Consider the following 21,716-nt stretch of genomic DNA (forward strand, 5'->3'; position numbering starts at 1 on the left):
CCCCCTTCGCATGTGAAATGAGCTGCAATGGCTTGTGAGTTTGCTGCAAATACAGTTTCTAACTGTGCAAAACAGCCCTGAAAGCTCTGAAATGAAAAGCTCAAACTTTGCAGTGTGACTAAATCAGATACAAAAATGTCCAACAGCAGCACTGGCAACCTGTTGGTAGAAAAGAGCTGACTACAAAACATACATAATGAAGTGATGTCATATATAATGCAAGAAAAAAAGTGAACAGAGTGAAACCATAGTGCAGCTTAAGATTTATTAGACAGCGTGTATTACAATGAATGAGAGTGAACATGAAGAGGGTAGAATGTAACTCTCCACAGTACACACACACACACACACACACACACACGAGCTGTTTCATTATGTGCCTTGAGGAACGTAGAAATAAGACCAAGGGGTTAGTGGTGGCCTTGAACCTCCTAAAATAGACACAAACAGTGAGGTTATTGTTTTAGAGAGAGAGAGAGAGAGAGAGAGAGAGATGGAAGGGGGGTGGGGGGGGGCGAGAGAGAGAGAGAGAGAGATGGAAGGCGGGGGGTGGGGGGGGGGGGGGGGAGTGAGTGAAAGAAAGAGAGAGCAAATCAAAGGATGAAATAAAAAGTTAAGGGGTTTCACACATAACTTTCTCACTGTAACTTGCTCACTCCTTCACACACCAGTACTTCAACAACCAGTTTCAGCTCTTTCAAAGAACCAAGAAAGACAGAGGAAAAGAGGGTGGAGAGGTATGCGATTGAAATAGAAAATGTTTGCATAATTTCTCTTTAAATTCCTGCCACTAAAAACACCTGCACTCAGTGCAGTTCAGCCCACCACAAAAAAATCTGTCATCATTTACTCATCCTCATGTCAAGGCTGTAAACTTGTCTTGAACATTGGGGGGTAAACCAAAGTTTGTTTGTTTTTTTCTTCTCTTTTTTTGCGAGTGGGGAGGGGGCAAATTTTTTATTTAAAGGAATGAAATAATTAATTAAAGGATTAATAGGGTTAAAAAGGGAATAAAAAAATGCTACATTTTTCTTGCCTTGTCTCACGAAGGCTAACCACTGGATATTAGCCTACTGTAAGTCGCTGACCATTTAGGCCTAAATGTTAAAACAGTTCCAAATATTAAGTGTTTAGCTACTTACATCTTATCACACACTCTTTCACGGTTAAAACTAAAGCTGAACGTTGGAGTTTATCCCTCTTTTCCACCTCTCTTTTAAATCGTTTATGACAGCCTAAAGCGGCAGTGTCCATTTTACTCTCACTTTTTATTCTTAATGAAAAAAAATGACAAACTCGTTTATATTGAGTACACACACACACACACACACACTTTACGTGTTGTGAGTGTTAATAATGTGCAAAATATAGGTACACAGAGGAAAAGTGGAGCATCCCGCATCCCAGAGCTCAGAGTATTTGTCTTCTCATCCTCTGATCATTACCCTTCTATTTCTCCTCTCCATCTCTCGCTCTCTGAACTTCACTTATTCACTCAATCCCTTGACAAGAGCCACTCATCCCCTATCACTCTCTCTCTCATTTAAATTACCATCTCAAACTTCTCACACTCCTGCAGTCAAACACTTACATGCTATTTCCACTCTCTCTTTTTAACTCACTCACTTATTCGATGGTTTTCATGCTTTCGTGATAATATTTACTATACCCTACCTCTAAAGCCAAACTTAAAGAGATATTTTGGATTTAGGGGTGAAAATTATTTAATGAATAAAATTAATGAAATTAATTCATGAGAATTCTGTTATTATTTACTCACCCTCAAATCGTTCCAAACTTTTATTTTTGGATTAAATATCCCTTTAACCCTCACACAAAATGACATTATTATATGTAAAGCAAAACATGATTTGTGAATCTTTCAAATAGTGAGGGCCACTTAAAATATCCAAGTCGGAAAGTTTTTAATACATTTGGCAAGGGCAAAATTTGACCCTCACAACACAAGTATAGTCACACACATACACAGCCTCTCTCCAGTTAGTGTTAATGTTCCGACAGGTAGGTGAGAAGATGAGAGTTCAGCCCTCCCACCTTAACACATTACTGCTCAGAGTGTGTGAGTGTTTGTGTAAGACTTTTAGAGGACCCATTACTTGCCCCTGGGGAACCCCTTTTCACAAGGTCGCTTCTGTCAAACAATGCAATCTTGTCGAAGATAAGAAATATCAGTCAAGTGACGCAATCGTCTGACGAGTCATTGACAGGTTATATCACCCCATGTCACTAAGTATTTCAGCGCTGTGGCTGAACGCCTGTAATGCAGGAGTAGTAGGGTTAAACGCACTAAAGTTACAGTAAAGCGTGTTCGTGTACATGTGTATGTGTGCGTACATATACGTGGGACTGGGTGTTTCCTGGAATGTGTCACCATTGCGGTACAGGAAGTTAGCAACTGTTCTGCACCACAACAACATCTCTGCTTCCTGTATATGTGCGTGCACGCGCGCGTGTGTGTGCGACAGATTTTGACTCAGAGCATCTTATGAACTAAAACATTTGTCACTGTCCTCGCATTTAAATCAGATCTGATGAGTCGCAAACTTTCAACGAAAGTCACCCCAACTGACACATAAACATTTCGCAGCATGGAGTGATAAAGATAATAAAGAAAAACAAGCAACAGGCACAGTGTGTCGGTGTGTGTGCGATTGTGCGTCAGCGCTGACTCAATGCGTGAGCGTGTTTGTAATTCAGCCTTCACAACGCAAACAATCTCTCTCCTCCATTCCCTTGCTTTCTCCATCCTCTCCCTCCCTCTCTCTCTTGGACACCGTCTCTTAGCAACCAGACACTTCAGGCCTAAAAATAAACCCCTAGAAATGAAGAGAACAAGAAATAAAACATAAACGACAATTAATCCTTTCACCAGAGCGTGAGTCTCAAATAGAAAAGGTAGGAGCCAGAAAGGAGCACGAAAGAAATAAGCCAGGCCCAGGAGCAGAGATGAAAGAAACCGAGAGAGCCAGCAACAGGTATTTGTTAGTTTTCTCGTGCACTTCTAGCTTGCTGGGAAGTAAGCAGGCTTCTCTCAGAGTCTACAAACACACACACAGTATATTAGTGAAAACTCTTAAAGCCGCAATGGTTTTCACACTAAGACACTGATATTTACTCAACTTCTAAACCTTAACCTAAAAAAAAAAAATCCATTGATTTGGTGGATTTGTGAGTGAAGACCACTAGAAATGTTCTCACAAGTTGGACATGATTCAGTATATGTGAGCAGAAACAAGCAAAATACTCTACTCTCGTTTAGTTTTGACTTTGGTATAAAGTCAAAGTTCTTCTTGTTCAAATGTAGCAGGGAAAGGGAAAACCCGCTCTCCTAAAATTAACCAGATGAACACACACTTATGCATTCCTAACTGAATTACAATAGTGGCAGAGAAAACCTGATTCACACACACATGCTTCATTAGCACACCTGATCTAAACGGTGCGGTCCCACCACAGACTTCCTCTTTGCCTGGGTGGAGGATAGAGAGGAAATAAATATCCAATACGTAAAGAAGAGATAATAAAATCAGTCAAACACAATAAAACCTCTTTCTCTGTGACAGACTTTTATCAAACATTAATTACAAAAGCACTGTGCTTGGCAACTAGAACTGAGGGCAAACATACAATGAAATATAAAACACACTCTGATGGTTTGATAAGTACCAAAAGTAGCAACAGATCTTTTCTTCCATATTGTGATATCCGAATGAAAGGGATTATCGAAAAAATGTAGGGAGCTTCCAGTTAAGTTAGTTTTAAGTCATCTAAATAAAAAGAGAAGTCCGGCATACGTCACTAGAGAGAAGTTTGTAGTTTCATCAGAAGATCAAGATGATGTTTGTTTAATAAAATTGAGGTTAAATGTATTTGTTCACAATAAGATCAATAATGCATTTAGAAATTAGATTAGGTTGTTCTTGATCTTTAAAGACATAAAACTTGCTTCTTTTAGAAACAGACAGCTCAGCACGCAAAGATAAGTAAACGAGTCCGATGTTGATTCAGTAACCTCTTAAAAGATTCAGTGAGTTCATTCAGTGAATGATTCGTCAGTCTGATTCAAACCAATAATAGATGAGTTTGGGAGTCTTACTGAATGATTTACTAAAAGAACAGGCTCAGAGTCATTTGTTGTGAATCAGAAAAGGCTGGTCACACTGTATGTTTTGTTTTTTGTTGTTTTTTCGTACAGACTGTGGCAACTTAATAGAAAGATGTGTTTAACTGTCTGACTTGAATGTGATTAGATAAAAAGAATGCTTACAACCATCTCCAATGAAATAGGCCTATACATGTAGTAGAGAATGATATGGTGTATATATACAGTGGCCCCAAAAGCTATTTGGGCATTCAAATCAAACTTTTTAATAAAGCAACATTGTGTCTTGTTAAAGCAGTCATTGAAATGGTTAACTGTTATTAAATGGTTAACAAGTGTACACACAAACCCCCTCCCATCGGAGCACAGCACTTTTATCACCCTCCTCATCTTTGTTTGTGTACGGCAGTCTGACTTGCGTCTGTGTGACGTGTAACAGGCCAAAAATACTCCCTCTTCTTTATCTCCATCACCCCATTCCTCACCCCTCCTTCCTTCACCTCCATCAGCCCTGTTCTCCCTCTCTTCCTGCTATTCTTCTACCTCTCTAATTTTAGATAGTGGGGGGGGGAAGCCCGTCACACATATGCGAACAATCTGAGAGAGCGAGAGAGACAGGGATATGAGTGTTTCTATCCAAGTTACACAGTTGTAACACTTGTAGTTGGTGAGAAACTTCTATAAGAGGTATGGGAATGTGTGTGCGCTCAAGGTCCAAAATGGCCTTGTTGTTGCCTCGTCTGTCTAAAGTGGGTGAACTAATAAAATGTACTGGCTATTTAGACTTGTTTTTATTTATCATAATAAGAATAATAAATTATATATTTTAATTAAATTGTATCCGTTTCTGCTTAGCATGAGCCGTGACATTTCAATTGGTAGACAGTTTATAAGTCTTTCATTCGCATCACTTACATCAGCGAGGCTCAGATTATCATTCTTACAACTCAATATAAACCATATTTTTTAATTCATTTTAACTGGCAAGTAACATTATTTACTTACCCAAGCCAATTTTTACTCGCATTTGGCGCTTCCAAGAATTCATTTTGGACCCTGTGTGTGTGTTTGTGGGAGCGAGGGGACAGAGGACAGGACACAGCGTGTATGTGTGTTTGAGTGTGTGACCAATGGTAAACATGCACAGAGCTGGAAGACATGCAGCGATACCGCCTGTCACCATCATACACACACACACACACACACACACACACAGGTAGACGTGTTTCTGTGTGATGGTGGTGTGATGGTGAGCAGCAGGACGGCTGTGCTCCATATCTCAGAGATGCTTAAATGGATCTGCTCAAGCTGATTAAAGCCCTGCTGCTCATCATTACATAACACTCACCTCACTCAAACCACAGGAGACCTGGATTACAGCCACCGCCGTGTGTGTGTCTGATCACACTGTATTAGTTCAGTGTGTCTCTTCAGCATGTCTAGATATTCAGTCAGTGTTGATCTTCTGCTAAAAGTGTGTGTGGATTAGTGATGTCCATGGATGGAGAAACACACACGCACGCGCACACACACACGCACGCGCACACACACACACACGCGCGCACACAGCAGCAGGGAGAGATCTCATTAATTGCTGGAATGATTGTATTATCAGGGCAGAGTGTTTTGGGTCCAGATCTCACCACAGCCATCCATCTTCCACTCATCCTGTTGTTTGTCTTTCGCTCTCGATCACTATCTGTCTCTCTACCTCCAATCACCTACCTCTGTGTCACTCTTTCCATCACCTGTTTGTCTTCCCTGTCTCTCTCTGTCCCATATCTCTCTTTCTCTGCCCCAGTTCCACTGTCTCTTAATTTCAAAGTACTTTGCTGGAGAGATTGCAAAGCATGAATACACACAAAAAAGCACAAGCAGTGACACAAAATAATCATCAACATCATTGTCATTATACAATAAATAAATACATAAAATTATAATAAAGCAATAATAATTTGAATAATAATAAAACAAAACAAATGATAGCAATAAAGATGATCTCTTTCTCTGTCCTTGTCCCCGGTCTCGTCTCTCTCTATCTCTGTCCCAGTCCCCCTGTCTCTCACTCTTTCTCTGTCTCTCTGCCTCCAGGGACAGATTACCCTCCTCGGCTAGAGCAAGTAAAGGCTGCTACATTATGCAAGACACTGATGATGTAACCACGCTCACTCACTCCTCTCAAACACACACTGTCTCACCAAAGCAACAAGCATCAGCTACTGGGATGTAGAGAATCAAAACAACCATCATCATCATCATCATCATCATAAGGACTGCTATAGTAACAGCATCAGCCTTGTTAAACATGATTCCACTTGAAACACACGTAACACTCAATGACCCTCAACCAAACTATGTGTATTTTTTAAAGCAAACCAACTGCAACATGAATTTATTTGTGGCTCTTAACACTACCTTTCTGTCTGTAATACATCAGTGTTTACAATAGTGAGGACGATTAGGTCACAAAAATGGGACTTTATTGCAACTAAGTAAACAAAGTTTACGTACATTTGGGTGTTTCATCATCATTATCAAATAGAGCAAGTCACATTGCTAACCTACTGACCAGTTTAGCACTACAACGAGGGAGAGACAGAGATTTCTAACTCGATTATTGCTGGACTGGTGTAGCCTATGGTATTATGTAATTGGAAAAAGAGTACACAAACACACACACACACACAAATGCATGCATACAATGTAGTTCTTTTGGCAGAGATAAGAAGCTAAATTGTCCAATCAAATCACTTTATTGTCACTAAACCATATACATGTGTCAATAAACACAATACACATATTACATTATGAGTGTACGAGATGTATAAGTATTTGAACATCTACACACACTTGGCAGTCACACACAGTATGGGATGGAAAATAGTAGGAAAGTACCCCGCCCAGGGGAATCCCATCCAAAACACATCTATCCTAACATAACTTTATCCACACAGACACACACACACACACACAAACACACACACACACACACACATCTATCCTAACAGAACTTTATCCAAGCAGACACACACATACACATACACACACACACATCGAGGCATTGAGTTACAGTACCAGTGGCAGAGACAATGGAAGTGCACATTTCTCAGAACACACACCTTGCTGAGTCATCCAAACACACACACAAATTCTCCAATACTTCAAGCATACTGATGCTTGAAACACCACAGATATCTTCAACAAAGTACTACAGAGGCTCTAAAAATCACTTCATGAATTGTTGCACACACAAAGCAACACAAACACAAGGCTGCAAACCGAGCCCCTGAGATAACACAGAAATAACATAGTCTCTGAGCAGCAGGCCAGGGTAAACCTTATAACTCTCACCACACATTAGCACAAAATGGCCGCTCAGTCAAGCTGGTTTCATGCATTTCTGTAAAATAATCGTGGCATAAAATTTTCAGATCTTCCTCATTAGTTTAGAGCATAGGTCTGATTCCCCCAGTGGGGAGATTTCCTTCTTTCACAATTTCCCACAAGTGATCAATAAAGTACTTATCAGGTCTTATCTTACATGCCAAAGGTAGCGACTTGTTGTACATTTACAGGTGAAGTGTGTAAAATTCCTATCACAAATGTTTAGGTTTCAGCTAATACATGGGCAATAGATACTTTTTGTGATCACTGTGCATATTATATACACAATATGTACAGTCTTTACTGTAATATATTGTGGAGTGGACCTTGTTTAAATACTAGCCTACTGTTTGGAGTCTGTAAGATTTTTAAAAGTGTACTGTTATGCTCACCAAGACATATTTATTTTGCCATTAAACAGTAAGACAGTATATTTAAAAAATTTAGTTTATTCCTATGATCAGGCATTCAGAAAGCATTCTAATATGGTGATTTGCTGCTCAAAAAACATTTATTGTCATAAATGTAAAAAACAGTTGTGCTGCCTAATACTTTTGTGGACTGGAAACCGGGATTTTTTTCAGGATTATTTGATAAACAAAAAGTTCAGATAACAGCATTTATTTGAAATATAAAATCCTTTTTAACCATGTAAAATCTTTTAATCAATTGATTGCATCCTTGGTGAATAAATTGATTAAATTCTAAAAAAAATAAAATAAAATAAAAACGTACTGACCCCCAAACTTTTGAATGGTAGCGTATTATAAATAGATACACTATGTCTGTCAGTGCATGACATGATGCTGAGTTTTTGTTCAGATCTATTAAATGATCCTAAAACACAGTATTAATGCAATTCATAGTTTGGCTTTATCTTACATTTTTATTTTGTAGAACAGCAGTAAAGCAGTTAAAATATCAGATTATTTTTTAATGACAAGATACAATTAGTTCAGAGTGTATCGTCATGTGGTGCAACCCCCAACATTTTTTAAAGACATTTCTAAAATTAATATCTCATGATATTTAAAAAGCCTTTTTTGAAAATAATTGTGTGGATGCGTCTTTTCACAAATAGTTCCACCTCAAACTTCCACCTCTACATCCTACATTGAACCAGAGCGATGGCTTACTAAGAACTGTCTCTGCTTATTCAATTTGAGAAGAGATGCAAAACACTTTAAGCTACATGCCACTACAAAGTGTTAAAACAGTGTGAGGCAGGGCAGCCGTTCCTGTGACAGACTGAAAGCTAAAGTTAAAAGCCATGCTATGGCTGCTGTGCCGAGGGCCTCACGGTCTCTGTCCCGATCAGTTATAAACCCTAATCCCCTAAAACAACAAACACACACTGTTATGCAGGCAAGCCCTGAGCTGCCCTGCACTGCCTTACACTGCTTTAGAGAGAGAATAAACCGAGCGCGTCCCTTAAAACCTGGCCTACATGCGAGTGTGAGCATTGCATAATCAGCCAAACCATGTCTGAGGCTAAATATGGTACAGTTAAAACAATTATGAGGCAAGCACTTTGGCCAGAGATCACAAACACACACAAGAAGCTTAAAGCTGATGTCATCTAGCTACAGCCCAGAATATCACCCAGAGGCACAGAAATAAGCATTTGAGAGTGCAAAAAAGGACGTGTGATGTTTTAAAAGGCTGGCCACAGAAAGAAACCGAGAGAATATAATAATGAATGAACAGACTAATAATAGAGCTAATGGCTGACTGACTTCTTTCCAGCAAAGACACGCGTGTGTGACGGGCAAACGTGCCATTAACATTTGATGCAGAGAGTCGCCTAAATACAGCAGCTCTCAGACCAGTCGGATATGCATTATTCAACAACACAAGACATTACGCATCCGTGTATATATACGTTAAAAAAGAGAGAGCAGAAGGCCGTTAAGAGCTGGAATGGTTTGTTTTCTTGGATTCACAGAGAGGTCGCGTCATCCAGCGCAGAAATGGAGATGTGGGAATTTACAGAGTTTCTCTGAATGCTACAGCCTGTAGTTGGAGATGATGATGACACAGCACAAAGTCCACCTGGACCGAAAAGGCACTCAAATACTCACAAGCATGTGCAACCCACACCCGGCCTAAAAACAGGAGAGGGATGGAGGGAAAAGACAGAGAAAGAGAGAGTGATGGAAGATGAGATGCCACTGGGGTATTCCAGCATGGATTAGTGACAGAGAGGTTATGTGTGTGTGTGTAAGAGGAGTGGAGGGATGGAGGTGTAATCGATGGTTTAAAAGGTTTTCAGTCGCACCAAAACACACACACACACACACACACAATTCTTTCATAGCTCACTATGAAACACAAAACTCATCTGAACACACACACACACACACACAGAGTACATGTCAAGCACCAATATCATCTCTTCTGACTGTGGAAGTGTCAGAGGTGTGCACTGAAAGTCAAATGGCACTTTAAACCTGAAGAGTGTCATTTTTTTCAATGTTAAAATACTCGAAATATTTCCCTGAAAAGGCTGTGAATCTGCGGCGCTTTAATCTGCGAATGCTTTTGTTTGAGCATTCGGACCAGCCCAACGCAATAACAGTGCCTCAAGCAATAGCGTCACTTTTTATTCGATATTCGAATATGCATTCGAACATGACGTGAAATATCCGTAATCGAACTACAAATAAACTATCCGGTTTTTAAAGTGCCATGTGTAGCACATTTTTTACAGTCTATGATAAGACCGTTTGTTTTTTATTTTTTTTAAAAGCAAGTTATTTTGAAAGCGTGTTACAGGCTATGCATGTTATAGTCAGATATGACGGCGTGCTGCAACACGTATCACCGCAGATGATCTATTCATCAAGCGGCAAGCCAACGTGCAAACTATCGCAAAATCAAAGTGAAAGTAAGTCGCAGGCGCTTTAACACACAATAATAATAATCTTGATTAAAAGTAAAGAAAGTAAATCTTGCCAGGGCTGCCGCTCTCTCTTATTGCAGTCTTTGGTTTTGAAATGTTAGCTGATGATCAATAAAATGCAGCTCATATCTGTTGCTTTCGGTGACATTAAATCCATTAAATCTGCATATAGCGCGGGAATTGAAGATCGGATTTATATCCGTTTTGCAAAAACACATTTAGGCCTATGTGACCAGGTGTAAATGGAATAGTTTTGATAAATCAGATAGCTATCCGATCTGAGAAAACGCATGAAGTGGCCAGGTGTAAACAGCCCCAGCAATGCAGCAGACGGCCAGAGCATCGCCAGGCGTCCAACATCGTATGACTGCATACTTTCCTGCACAACCGGTCGGCACCTTGCCAGATGCACGTGTAAAGGCAAGGTTTATTTGCAAGGATATGAGGCCTATAAGTGTAATTTTGAGAGTCCTGTTTATGACTGTCAGACTGTTAGTAAAGTTTTGATTGAATCTCCGTTACGGGTTTTTTCTTTTTCTTTTCCGGGCGGGGGTGGGGGGTGGGGATAGATATTCGAATATATTTGAATACATAGCTTGGTATTTGACATCCGTTCGAATTAGATTTTTCTCAAAAGTGACAGCCCTAAAACCAATCATTATATTTTCTATTTCATTCAAGTGATGCAAATATTACACACTTAAGTAAAAAAAAGGCTGGATGTAAAGTATAGCTAAATTAAAAGCAGATACAACCTATTTGTTTAAGGACTTTCTCGTTTTTTTCTTTAACCCCAAAAGTATAGCTTAAGTATAGCTAAATGTTCACACATTGTTTAATACTGAGCTAGTAATTATATTATCTATGCCTAAATATTTTTTTAAATATGAATGTAACTAGTTTTGCTATTCACTATTCTGTGTAGTAATGCATAAATTACACACTTCAGCTTCAAAACATTTTAAAAACCAACTGAATATTTGTAGTGTTTGTATCTGCACAGTTATGTAATTTAATATAAATACAGAAAGGCATGTTTGGTTGAAATCCAGTCGGCCTTCCATGAACGTGCAACAGAATATTACAATTCAAACACTCTACACAACAAGTGTGCGGTATGCAAGGGTATAGGACATCCTCTCCTCGCAGCTCTGAAAACATTTTCCACCTGTCTTCCATCCAGGCCTTCATATGATTAACAGTACTTGCACACATGCAACATGCACACACTCGCCTGCTCATATCCAATATGTTACACACACACACACACACACACACACACACACACACACACACAGACCATCCCTTGACTAAACACATACACACCCTAACTGATGAATTAGAAAGTGAGTGCCGTAAATGCCAGTGACAAACTGGTTCAAAGTCAAAAAAAAAAAAAAACTCCAGTAAGCTCTTGAACAGGTTTATACACATGAAAAGAATAACAGAGAGAGTGTGAGAGAGAGAGAGAGAGAGAGAGAGAGAGAGAGAGTGAGAGTGAGAGTGAGAGAGAGAGAGAGAGAGACAGAGAGAGAGAGAGAGAGAACGAACATGATCTTGCATTCCTCAGAAGAGAAGGAAAGGGAACGAGGTACGGAGGAGAGGGGGTGGGGTGGGGTGTTAAAGTGGCGCCAGACAGCATTTGAATTCCCGGCAGTTGACCACACAAACACACACAGGTTTAGTGTGTGTGTATATAATGAATAAAAGTGCGTGCGCTGACTTTCATTATTATTTGAATTTGAATGGCATTGTCACCAACTCATACACTGTTACATTTACCTAACTAGCTAAATGTGGTCATACCACAGAAATCTATTGTTTTCATATTAAGCTAATCACTACAAAGTAATGCTACTGCTAAAAGAAAACTTTGTGTTCTAAAATGTAAAACAAAAAAACATGTAGCTTACTTTATAAATATTTTTATTTTATTTTTTATAAACCTATTTTTACAATTTAACTATCGGTATCCTTAAAAAGGGGCATCTGGGTCACACTCGCACAATGTAGGCAAAACATGACCTACTCACACCTTGTAGCAGCACAACAACAAAAAACAACACGTTTTAACAGTCACCCATGCATTCACAGGGAGTGAATCAAAGGTGGATAACAAAGAAAAAGGAAACCGTCTCTCATATATAGAGTGTATTGTGAGCAAAACACACCTAATCTTATCTGAAGAGCTTACGATCAGCACTTAACATCAGTTAACATCTCAACGTCACTGGACGCTGCACTCTGAAAAACGCACACATACGCACAATGCAGGTGTTGCACTGAGTCATGCTCATGACAATGCAGCCTCTGTAAACTACCTGTATTACATTTCTCTCTCCCAGCGCACACACACACACACACACACACACACACAGAGCAACATTCTTCCACAGCAGGCTGAATTTCATCAGGTTGAAGCACAGAAGCTCCTGATGACAGTCTGGACCCAAAACACACAATCCAACAGCAGCTTAGCGCTAATGAGCAGCACAAAACGTCTCGGGGAAAACAACTCGCCTAAGTACAACGTGACACAGTCCACAAACACAGTTGAGGCTTTAATCTTACTGAGAAAAAGATTTCAAATCATGTTAAAAGACTAACATGACCTAAAAGTTAAAAGCGTGTGTGTGTGTGTGTGTGTGTGTGTGTGTGTGTGTGTGTGTGTGTGTGTGTGTGTGTGTGTGTGTGTGTGTGTGTGTGTGTGTGTGTGTGTGTGTGTGTGTACCGCATCTGTAGGACTGTGTTCAAAACAAGGTCTGAAGCATCCGTGTTCAGAAATGCCTAAAGAAGCGAGCTTTTCCAAGAATGTGATTCGATGTGTGAGAGTTAGTGCTTGAGTAAATGAGTGTGTGTGTTTGGCAGAATGCTTTTCCTGGAATGAGTAATGCCACACAGGCTGCAGTGATTTAAGCTTTGAGCAGGAATGTGGGAGGTCCACGTTTTTTCTGCAAAACAAACCAGTGTGAGAGCATGTGTGTCAGCGTTAACAGAGTGAGTGTTTGCTCAACCATGAGAAGATTGCCCCATTATCGGTTGTCAATGGCACGTCCATCAATATCAACACTTTGTCCATTATTTAAAATCAATGAACATGGCTCACTATATATGTAGTGTACAGGAAAGAGTCTCTTCTGCAGCGTCCTAAATGAGTGAAAACAGATGTCCAAAATCTCTTTGCACAAAGCAATTATGTCCAAGTCTAATAAAAGGCTAATGGAGGTTTTCTCTGAAAGTGTAATGGAAAGCTGCAGTATGAAGTGTAAACAGTGGTCGGAAAGAGGTGTTTAAAACCAGCAGAAAAGGTCACTTAACCTTTAGCATTTCAATAAAACACACACATTAACATTCAGACACAGAATTTCATAAAAATCATTAATTAAAAAGTATTTTATCCTAGTTTTTGAATGAATTGTATTTCCCGGGCCAGCTTTATTCTGTGCAGTCTTGGGAATCTTTTTATGTTGATCCCGGAAGTGCAGCCAAAGAAGCGATTGCTAGTAAGTGTTTAGATGTTAAAGCGGATTTTTCAGATTAGTTCAACTGAGAAATGAAATAAAGAAAGGTAAAGTGACAGGACTAAGGGTATGTTTTCATGACAACGATGTAGTATGTACTAAAGAAAAGTTGCCAAAATAATGCCCGTTCACACAGATGTGCGAAAATGACTAAAAACGCTGTCTGTTTGCATGCCAAGTCAGTAGTTGGCGATGTCACTTTGTCAAGAAACACCCAGCGAACACGTAATACGCATGCGTGAATTGTTCTTTGAAACACGTTTTCAAAAAGCTTGTATTTTCAGGCCCCCAAAACGCTGTTGTCGTGTAAATGAACGGCCAAAACGCTTAAAACTATTCCTTTTCAGTTGAAAACGGTGTCGTGTAACATACTCTAAACCAAGTGCAGTTACTTTGTTTTAAGCTAGTGATCAATAAAGAAAGACACATGTTTAAATGCCATGGGATGGCATAAACAATTAACAATAGTCTCATTAGCATTGATATAATGTAAAATCATTTGTTGTGATATTTTTTAAAAATGACCTTACATTTTTTTCTTAAACATTTATGAGAAGACATTGCCGTTGCCGTCATCGGTTTCAAAACTGGGGAAAGGGCTGCAGCATTCACTAAAAAGATAGCGATACTTCAACATCCATAATGCACTGGGCCTGATCTGTGTGCAGGGATACATGACATTGTAATAACCCGGTTTGAAAATCGACAAACTTATCCTTAAAAATGCAAGTAGGAAAAACAATGATAAATTGGTTTGTGCTTGAATGGAAACCAAAAGGCACTGATGAGAATAAACCCCAAAATAAGCACCCTGACAGATTTACATGCTTTCATATAGGCCTCTGAGAGCATCTTCAGTGGTTTGTCATGTTAATGAACATCCTACTGACGGCTCTTCGGATATGTGAGGTATGCTATTGTGAAAGACATGCAAATATCCAACCACATAATAGAGCATCGGTTAAACTATTCTTTCTGCACAACACTTCAATCATCAACTTGATCTTTTGTTCTAGAAAACTGGGTACAAAGAGAGAATGCACTAAACTCACATTTGCCTTGGTATGATTAACATTATCCAGATGCTCGAAGGGAAAGAACAGAACAGAAGGGAAGGAAAGTGAGAGTGATGACATTTGACCTCACTAACTAAAGCGAACCGGAACCGTAATCAAATATTGTAAATCTGTAGTACTTCTGATTTGAAGAAATGGGGAATTACACAGAAGAATTTAGGAAATTAGATAAGGAAATGAAACCAGGCTGACGTGGTTCATGCGCTATGCTTGAGTATCATATGCAGTTGAGGAGATGGCATCAGGCCCTCATGCCATTGGCTGCGTGGCATGTGACCAACGGGGGCAGGGGCGTGTTGTGGAATGCAGGGTTAAGGGGTGCAGCTATGGAAGGTCATGAGGTCAGGGTCATATCATACACACACACACACACACACACACACACGCCCCCCTCCCCCCGATCATACACAGGGGCCTCTGTGCTGCTGTCAGTCCATAAATGACTCCAACACATGGACGCTCTCGCTCGTATTCTACGCTGCCCCTGTAACCCACTGACATGGCAAACACACACAAACCACTGTGCTCCCCTGATGGTGGACACACCATTATTGTTATCCAGGGGTAAAAACAAACAAAATACTATTCAACCCCTAAGGACCTCATTCATCCCTAGAAATACACCATCCGTACACTTCCAGTGAAACATTTATTCCCAATGCTCCCAAATCAGAGGTACAAGTTCTCCCAAGGCGAGCGGTGTATGAAAAAAAAAAAGTACAAACTGTATCGCAGCAGTGTTTAATACAGTCTCACACATCAATGTCAATGAAAAATCCTGCCAATGTGTGTGACATTTACAGGCGTTCCATTTGTGTTCAGAGAAATAGCATGACGGAGCAACCGTTTGATGGGCCTGATGGGAAACCAGGCAGTGCGGAAAATACAAAACACGCTGGCTTGCTGATTGTCTCGAACAAACACGACGCACATGCTGCCGAACAGGATACATAAGCATGTAAACACAGAGAGGTGCCTGCTGATGTTGAACTGGTTCCAGAGAGACCTGAACAACTGAGGCGGCTGCATAACACTGACTAAAATAGAGCACATGGTCTCCTGTGTGACAATGTGAACGAGCGATAAAAGGCTGCTAATTATTCCAAATTAACAATCTATTACAACTACAAGAAAACCGGCTAACAGTGAGCATGACAATGACACACTCACAAAAACATGTTAAATAAAATAAAGCAAAACACAAACTGAGCCAGGATTTGATATTAACTAGGTCAGTTTAGGTCAGATCAGGTCAAAATGTGATTAGCTTTGATTAGTGGTCGAACGATATATCGCCACAGCCATTTTTTTTAAAACATTGGCCGATACGTTTTTTTAATTGGCCGATGTTTTAGAAGTGGGACTTTTATTTTGAGTGGCGGCGCTGAGAATGCCTGAGAACGGCAGCGCCTGATCACACAGCGCTCATTATCCATCTTCATTAGTTTCAACTTTATGGTCTCTATTTAACAGTCATATCTAATATGTTATTAGATAAAACTGTTAAACAAAGAAAGTAAACAGAATGCGAAAAAAAATACAGCGTTAGCATTTATATTATTAGTAACAGGCAAATAATAGGCTATAATACTTTCTCATTTACCGTCAATATTTAGCAAATATGCAGCGTTATTTTAATGATTTATTTTTAAAAATGTATTTCATATTTATAATTTATTAAATATTAATTCAAATAAATATAAATGATGAATAGGCTTTATATCGGCCACCCTGCTCTCTAAGATATCGGCATCGGCCATCAAAAAAACAATATCGGTCGATCGTTTTGATATAGGCTGATTTTATTTATACAACAATTGGAATTAGAATATGATTGGGCGAGCAGAGTTATTTATGATGGAGTATTTGAATTATTCACTCAACAACACTGATTCATTCAGGAACAAAACAAGGGACTGTGTTTATGAGGGAGTCGCTGAATCATTCAGTCAACCGATTTGCTTAAACACTGATTCATACAAAAATAAAAAAACACTACTGTTAGACAAAACAGAAAAAAAAATTAAGTAACTGGTAACATTGTCTACATTTGTTATATTCTTGTTTATTAAACTATCACACTAGAGATTGGGCGGACAATCTGCTGATAAGTTTTTAATATTTTATTCTAGCACTGGTTATATTATCACATAGTTGATATCAAATAGCTGATATTAATTTATTGGAATGGTTAATAGCTTGTTTAATTATTCAGACTGAAAATGTATTTAAATTAATTGATTAAAGTAAACTTATTTTTTTAAGGATGCCATGCACAGAGTAAAAAGTAATAATATTGAATACATTTCTGACACTGATGGGTAAAACTTATCTCTATGAGAAATAAGGCCATATTACAAATCAAAGCTGCAATCTTCAACCACTGACTCTTCACTAGCGACCATCTCATGAGACAGCGCACAAATTACACAGTTAGTCTATTCAGGATAATGCCGTACTAAATACACACTGAGGCCTGATGGGTAGACCATAGTCGAACCACAGACACTTTCAGATGTTACAGAGGAAATTAGATCAGCCAGGGTCAGCTAATGCCTGTTTGTGCAGACACACATCACCCCGGAAAAGAAAAAAAGTCTAAAGAGGTGCGCATCATTCTCTGAATTCATGCAAAGTGGCAGTCAGAGAGTGAGGAAGTGATAAGAGCAGTGTTTAATGTCTAATGTGATTCATGTGGCGAGAGCTTTTTTGATGCTTTCGCTAGTGTCAGTGTTAAGGGCCGACAGACACACACATGACTTTTATCAGGATGCACACCATACTGACGCTGCCATCACCTCCTGTTCTCATAACAAACCACGGCTTTCAGAGAAAATGCTCTCTCACCGAAATGCACTACGAATTCATACCGCTGTGGGTGTTTGCAGGTAAGAACACAGGCTGAAGAGATACTAAAATCTGATAGAGAATGAAGCACTTGGAAACCACATCCTATACTCAGTACTGTATCTTCGTCTCACTCACTTGCTCGTTCGCTCTCTTGCATACTCGGCAGCTGAGCTCACCTCGTAACTATCGAGGTCAGAATGTGGCCTGCACAGCCGTAGACTGATAAAACCACAAGGTACTTGTAGTAGTTATTGCCACCTGACTTAAAGCAACATTGCATCCAGCCTCTGCATTTAATTACTGACGTTCAACTTTATAAAGTCAACATACAAATCCGTGTTGTCTGTGGATTTAAAATGTGTGACAAGATTTAGGTCTATTAGAGAAGGTCAAGAGGTCACCATTAAACATAAAATTTTGACTTTACACACCTTGCTTAATTAAAAATGCACACAATATAGCACTCCAAGTTTGGACGGTGTCGTCTAAACGAATCACAGCTGAAAGTGAAATGTGGTTTTCATGTGTTGACATTGGTATCAGAGCGTATATAACGAAATTATGAGGTAATATGTTTCTTTCAGGCCCTACCCAATAAAAATTAAGTTGAAATGAATTTAAAGGATTGATCCTTGCAGGTTTATGGGACATATTTTGGGCTAATCAGCACTATTTACATGGTTATTTAAAATGACTAGCACTATAGTGAGTTTTAATGCACAGTCACACACAGGCAACCAAGTGAGCAGTCTTAGGACTTTAAGTATTATTATTTATTAATATTATTAAAGAGTATTGCTTTAGCTAGGCTAAACCTGGTTATCAGTTTTAAACTCACAAACTGGAAATGCACGTTTGGCACTAGATTAGAGGGATTTGGGATATAATAATTTGTATTGTGCCAAGATATCACCGTCATTCACTAAATTAAAATTTTATACACAAAATTACATCACTGCATATAACAAAAATTTGGGGTCGAGGGAAAAAACACAAGCTTAAGGGAGGGGAGGGCAGGGTTTATAAAAGTGAAAGTGACCATGACGTGCTGCTCAGACTTCACGCAGAGCACGATGAACTTTATAAAGCTCAGTCTACAGCGCGAGACAAAACTACAACGCATCTCGCGCGCAACACTTTTGTTTATGACGTCGTGCGCTCGAGTGTTGATGGAATGTAATAACGTAGTTAAAAGTCCGTTAAACTTAGAGCAACGTGGGTGGCGGGGTACGACCGCTGAGAAAATCGTGATGTGAGAGAATTGATTGTGATTGAGAGAGAGGGGGAGAGTGTGAGTGTGTGTGTGTGTCTCAACATGGATTCCCAAACATGCCACAATAGGCCTCCTGAACACGGCTACTGAAACTTCCTGTAGTTGGCGGGACAGTAACTTCACAAGTATACTGGACAAGTGGATACATGTTACAAAATGAATACTTACGGCAAGTATGCTAACAATGATTAAAGTGAATTCAAACTACTGGAAAGCATTCATCATAAAAGTAGGCGATCCAACACCTAAAGGGAAATTAGTGCGCAGCTCTGTATTATTACGCTTCGCTGCAATTTACAAGCTTTAAGGCCTATATTAAAAATGTCTAGAAGCTGGGCCGACTGTAAAGTGGTCTAGTTATAAACAAAGTAGTGAAAACTTTTATTAAATACCCTGGTGGGAAAGCGGGGCTTCCATTTTGAATGTGCCATGCTACTGGTTCAAAGCTCGCGCTTGAGCTGCACACAGCTGGCACGCGCAGAGTGCAAGGAGGAACATTTTGGGGGAGAAAACTCTTTAACATTTTGTGGGGGATTCACAACATCGATTTCGACATATTTCAACGAACGACAAAAGTACAAGCTGCTGTTTTAAAGTAGTAGCCATTCAACAGTGTTAGTGCGTTTTGCGCTGACAGGACTGAAAGAAACAGTAGGCTAATGAAGCGTTCATTGGGGTTTGAATGTAACTATTTAAAGTAAAACCGCAAACTTGAGGACTTGTTAACATTAGAACTAGTCTACTCAAATGGGCACGCTGAGCTCGACTACTTGTCTATAGCAGTAGACTATTAGAGGTTATTTAAATGAATGGACAATTAGCATTATTTATTAGTGAAAATTGCCTTTCAAGTTCACGAGTTACAAATATATTAGATGAACCTGATAGTGTAAAAATAGAAACAGTAATAAATCGGTTGGTATGTCAGAGTAAGCCCTGGAAAAAACAGTCAACTTTTCTAAAAAAGTAAGTTGTAGTAAGTAAAGTCAGTTGTCAGTTTACTATCAGTTTTGACACTGAATAATACATAAGGCTGATGTAAAATCCTTACTTTTGATGCACTGGCCCAACAAACTCACAAGTCAAAGAAGTTGTGGCAGCACTTGATAATGAATGCCTGGTAACTTACCCGAGTCCCCCGGGGTTTTCATGGTGAAAGTTATCTGCCCCTAACACACAGCAAGCTGGGTTAAGTTGTCAGTTCAGCAGTGGTGAGACTCGGCCTCTCCCGCTCCCCCGTCTCCAAAAGGCCAAACTTTTGTCCAATGTTCAGCACTCTTGTTGCTCCCGTCCTACTATATCTGGTCTCTTTAAGTTACACGATTCCTCCAAACCCCCCGAACGACAGCGCCGAGTTTGGAAAGCGGTTCAGTAGTTCCACTGGCGCGACGGGACGGGGTGCAACTGAGTTCCGAAACAGCGCTTTCCCGTCTGTCCCGGGAGCGATCAATACAATCCCAACACGGTAGAAAAGCAGCACTCAGTGTCTCTCTGTTACATATGCGCGCTCTTGTGCCCAGTTGATGATTTTCGCAACATTTTATCCTTGTGTTAGTTTGTCATCTGCTCTCCCGAGGCTCGCCATTCGCAGTATATCAGTCAGTTTCCCATTCTCTCTCTTTCACACCGACTTTTTTTCCTTCCTCCACTCTCCCTAGTCTGAAACTACTCGCTGTCTCCTCCCCCCCATTTCTCTCTCTCTCTCTCTCTCTCTCTCTCTCTCTCTCTCTCTCTCTCTCTCTCTCTCTCTCTCTCGGGTGTCGTGTTTCGCTCGCTGCTGCCGCACGGGGCCGCCCACACGGTCGGGGGAAGGAGGGGAATGGGGCGGGAGGGGTGCCCGGGCATTGGCTGAGTCACGCCCCCTCACCACGAGCGGGGCTGGCGTCACTGCAGCACGAGGCGTCGTTATGGAGACCGCCATAGCCACTGTCCGTGATGACATCACATCCGCGTCCTACGAGCTGCAGAGAACTTGAGATTCAGCGTCATTGTCCCAGTGAACGTCAGCAACAAGTGCTTTTCGAGTTAATTAGCCCTCTTACTCTTTCGTTTAATGATAATCGTCTACCCACATCGAGATGTAATAGTGCAATAATGATTTCCGGAATTTATCCTACAAGATCAAAGACTGAACTCTAAGGGCCACTCAAACATTTTCTATCAAAACAAAATGTCATAATTATCATAATACAGATGTATTGTGGAAACGTTTTATACTTGTAAGGGTCAATGACACACACACACACACATATATATATATACACACACTCACACACATATATATATATACATATATATATATATATATATATATATATATATATATATATATATATACAGTGGGGAGAACAAGTATTTGATACACTGACGATTTTGCAGGTTACAGCTTACAAAGCATGTAGAGGTCTGCCATTTTTATCATAGTACACTTCAACTGTGAGAAACGGAATATTAAACAAAAATCAAGAAAATCACATTGTATGATTTTTAAATAATTATTTTGCATTTTATTGCATGACATAAGTATTTGATCACCTACCAACCAGTAAGAATTCCGGCTCTTACAGACCTGTTAGTTTTTCTTTAA

The 21,716-nt window shown here is 39.8% G+C and overlaps 1 protein-coding gene across 1 annotated transcript in view; it reads right to left on the reverse strand.

The window, feature by feature from the left end:
- The window catches only part of erfl3 (Ets2 repressor factor like 3), a 44,472-nt gene extending 23,559 nt beyond the window's left edge, over positions 1-20,913 (reverse strand). Inside the window, exon 1 of the mRNA XM_079625050.1 lies at positions 20,259-20,913. Coding sequence (XP_079481176.1) covers positions 20,259-20,280 — 22 coding nt within the window. The 5' untranslated portion in view covers positions 20,281-20,913. The remainder of the gene's footprint in view (positions 1-20,258) is intronic.
- Positions 20,914-21,716: the final 803 nt, after the last annotated feature.

Source organism: Phoxinus phoxinus (assembly GCF_949152265.1).
Source record: "Phoxinus phoxinus genome assembly, chromosome: 10".
In the NCBI taxonomy this organism is placed as follows: Eukaryota; Metazoa; Chordata; class Actinopteri; order Cypriniformes; family Leuciscidae; genus Phoxinus; species Phoxinus phoxinus.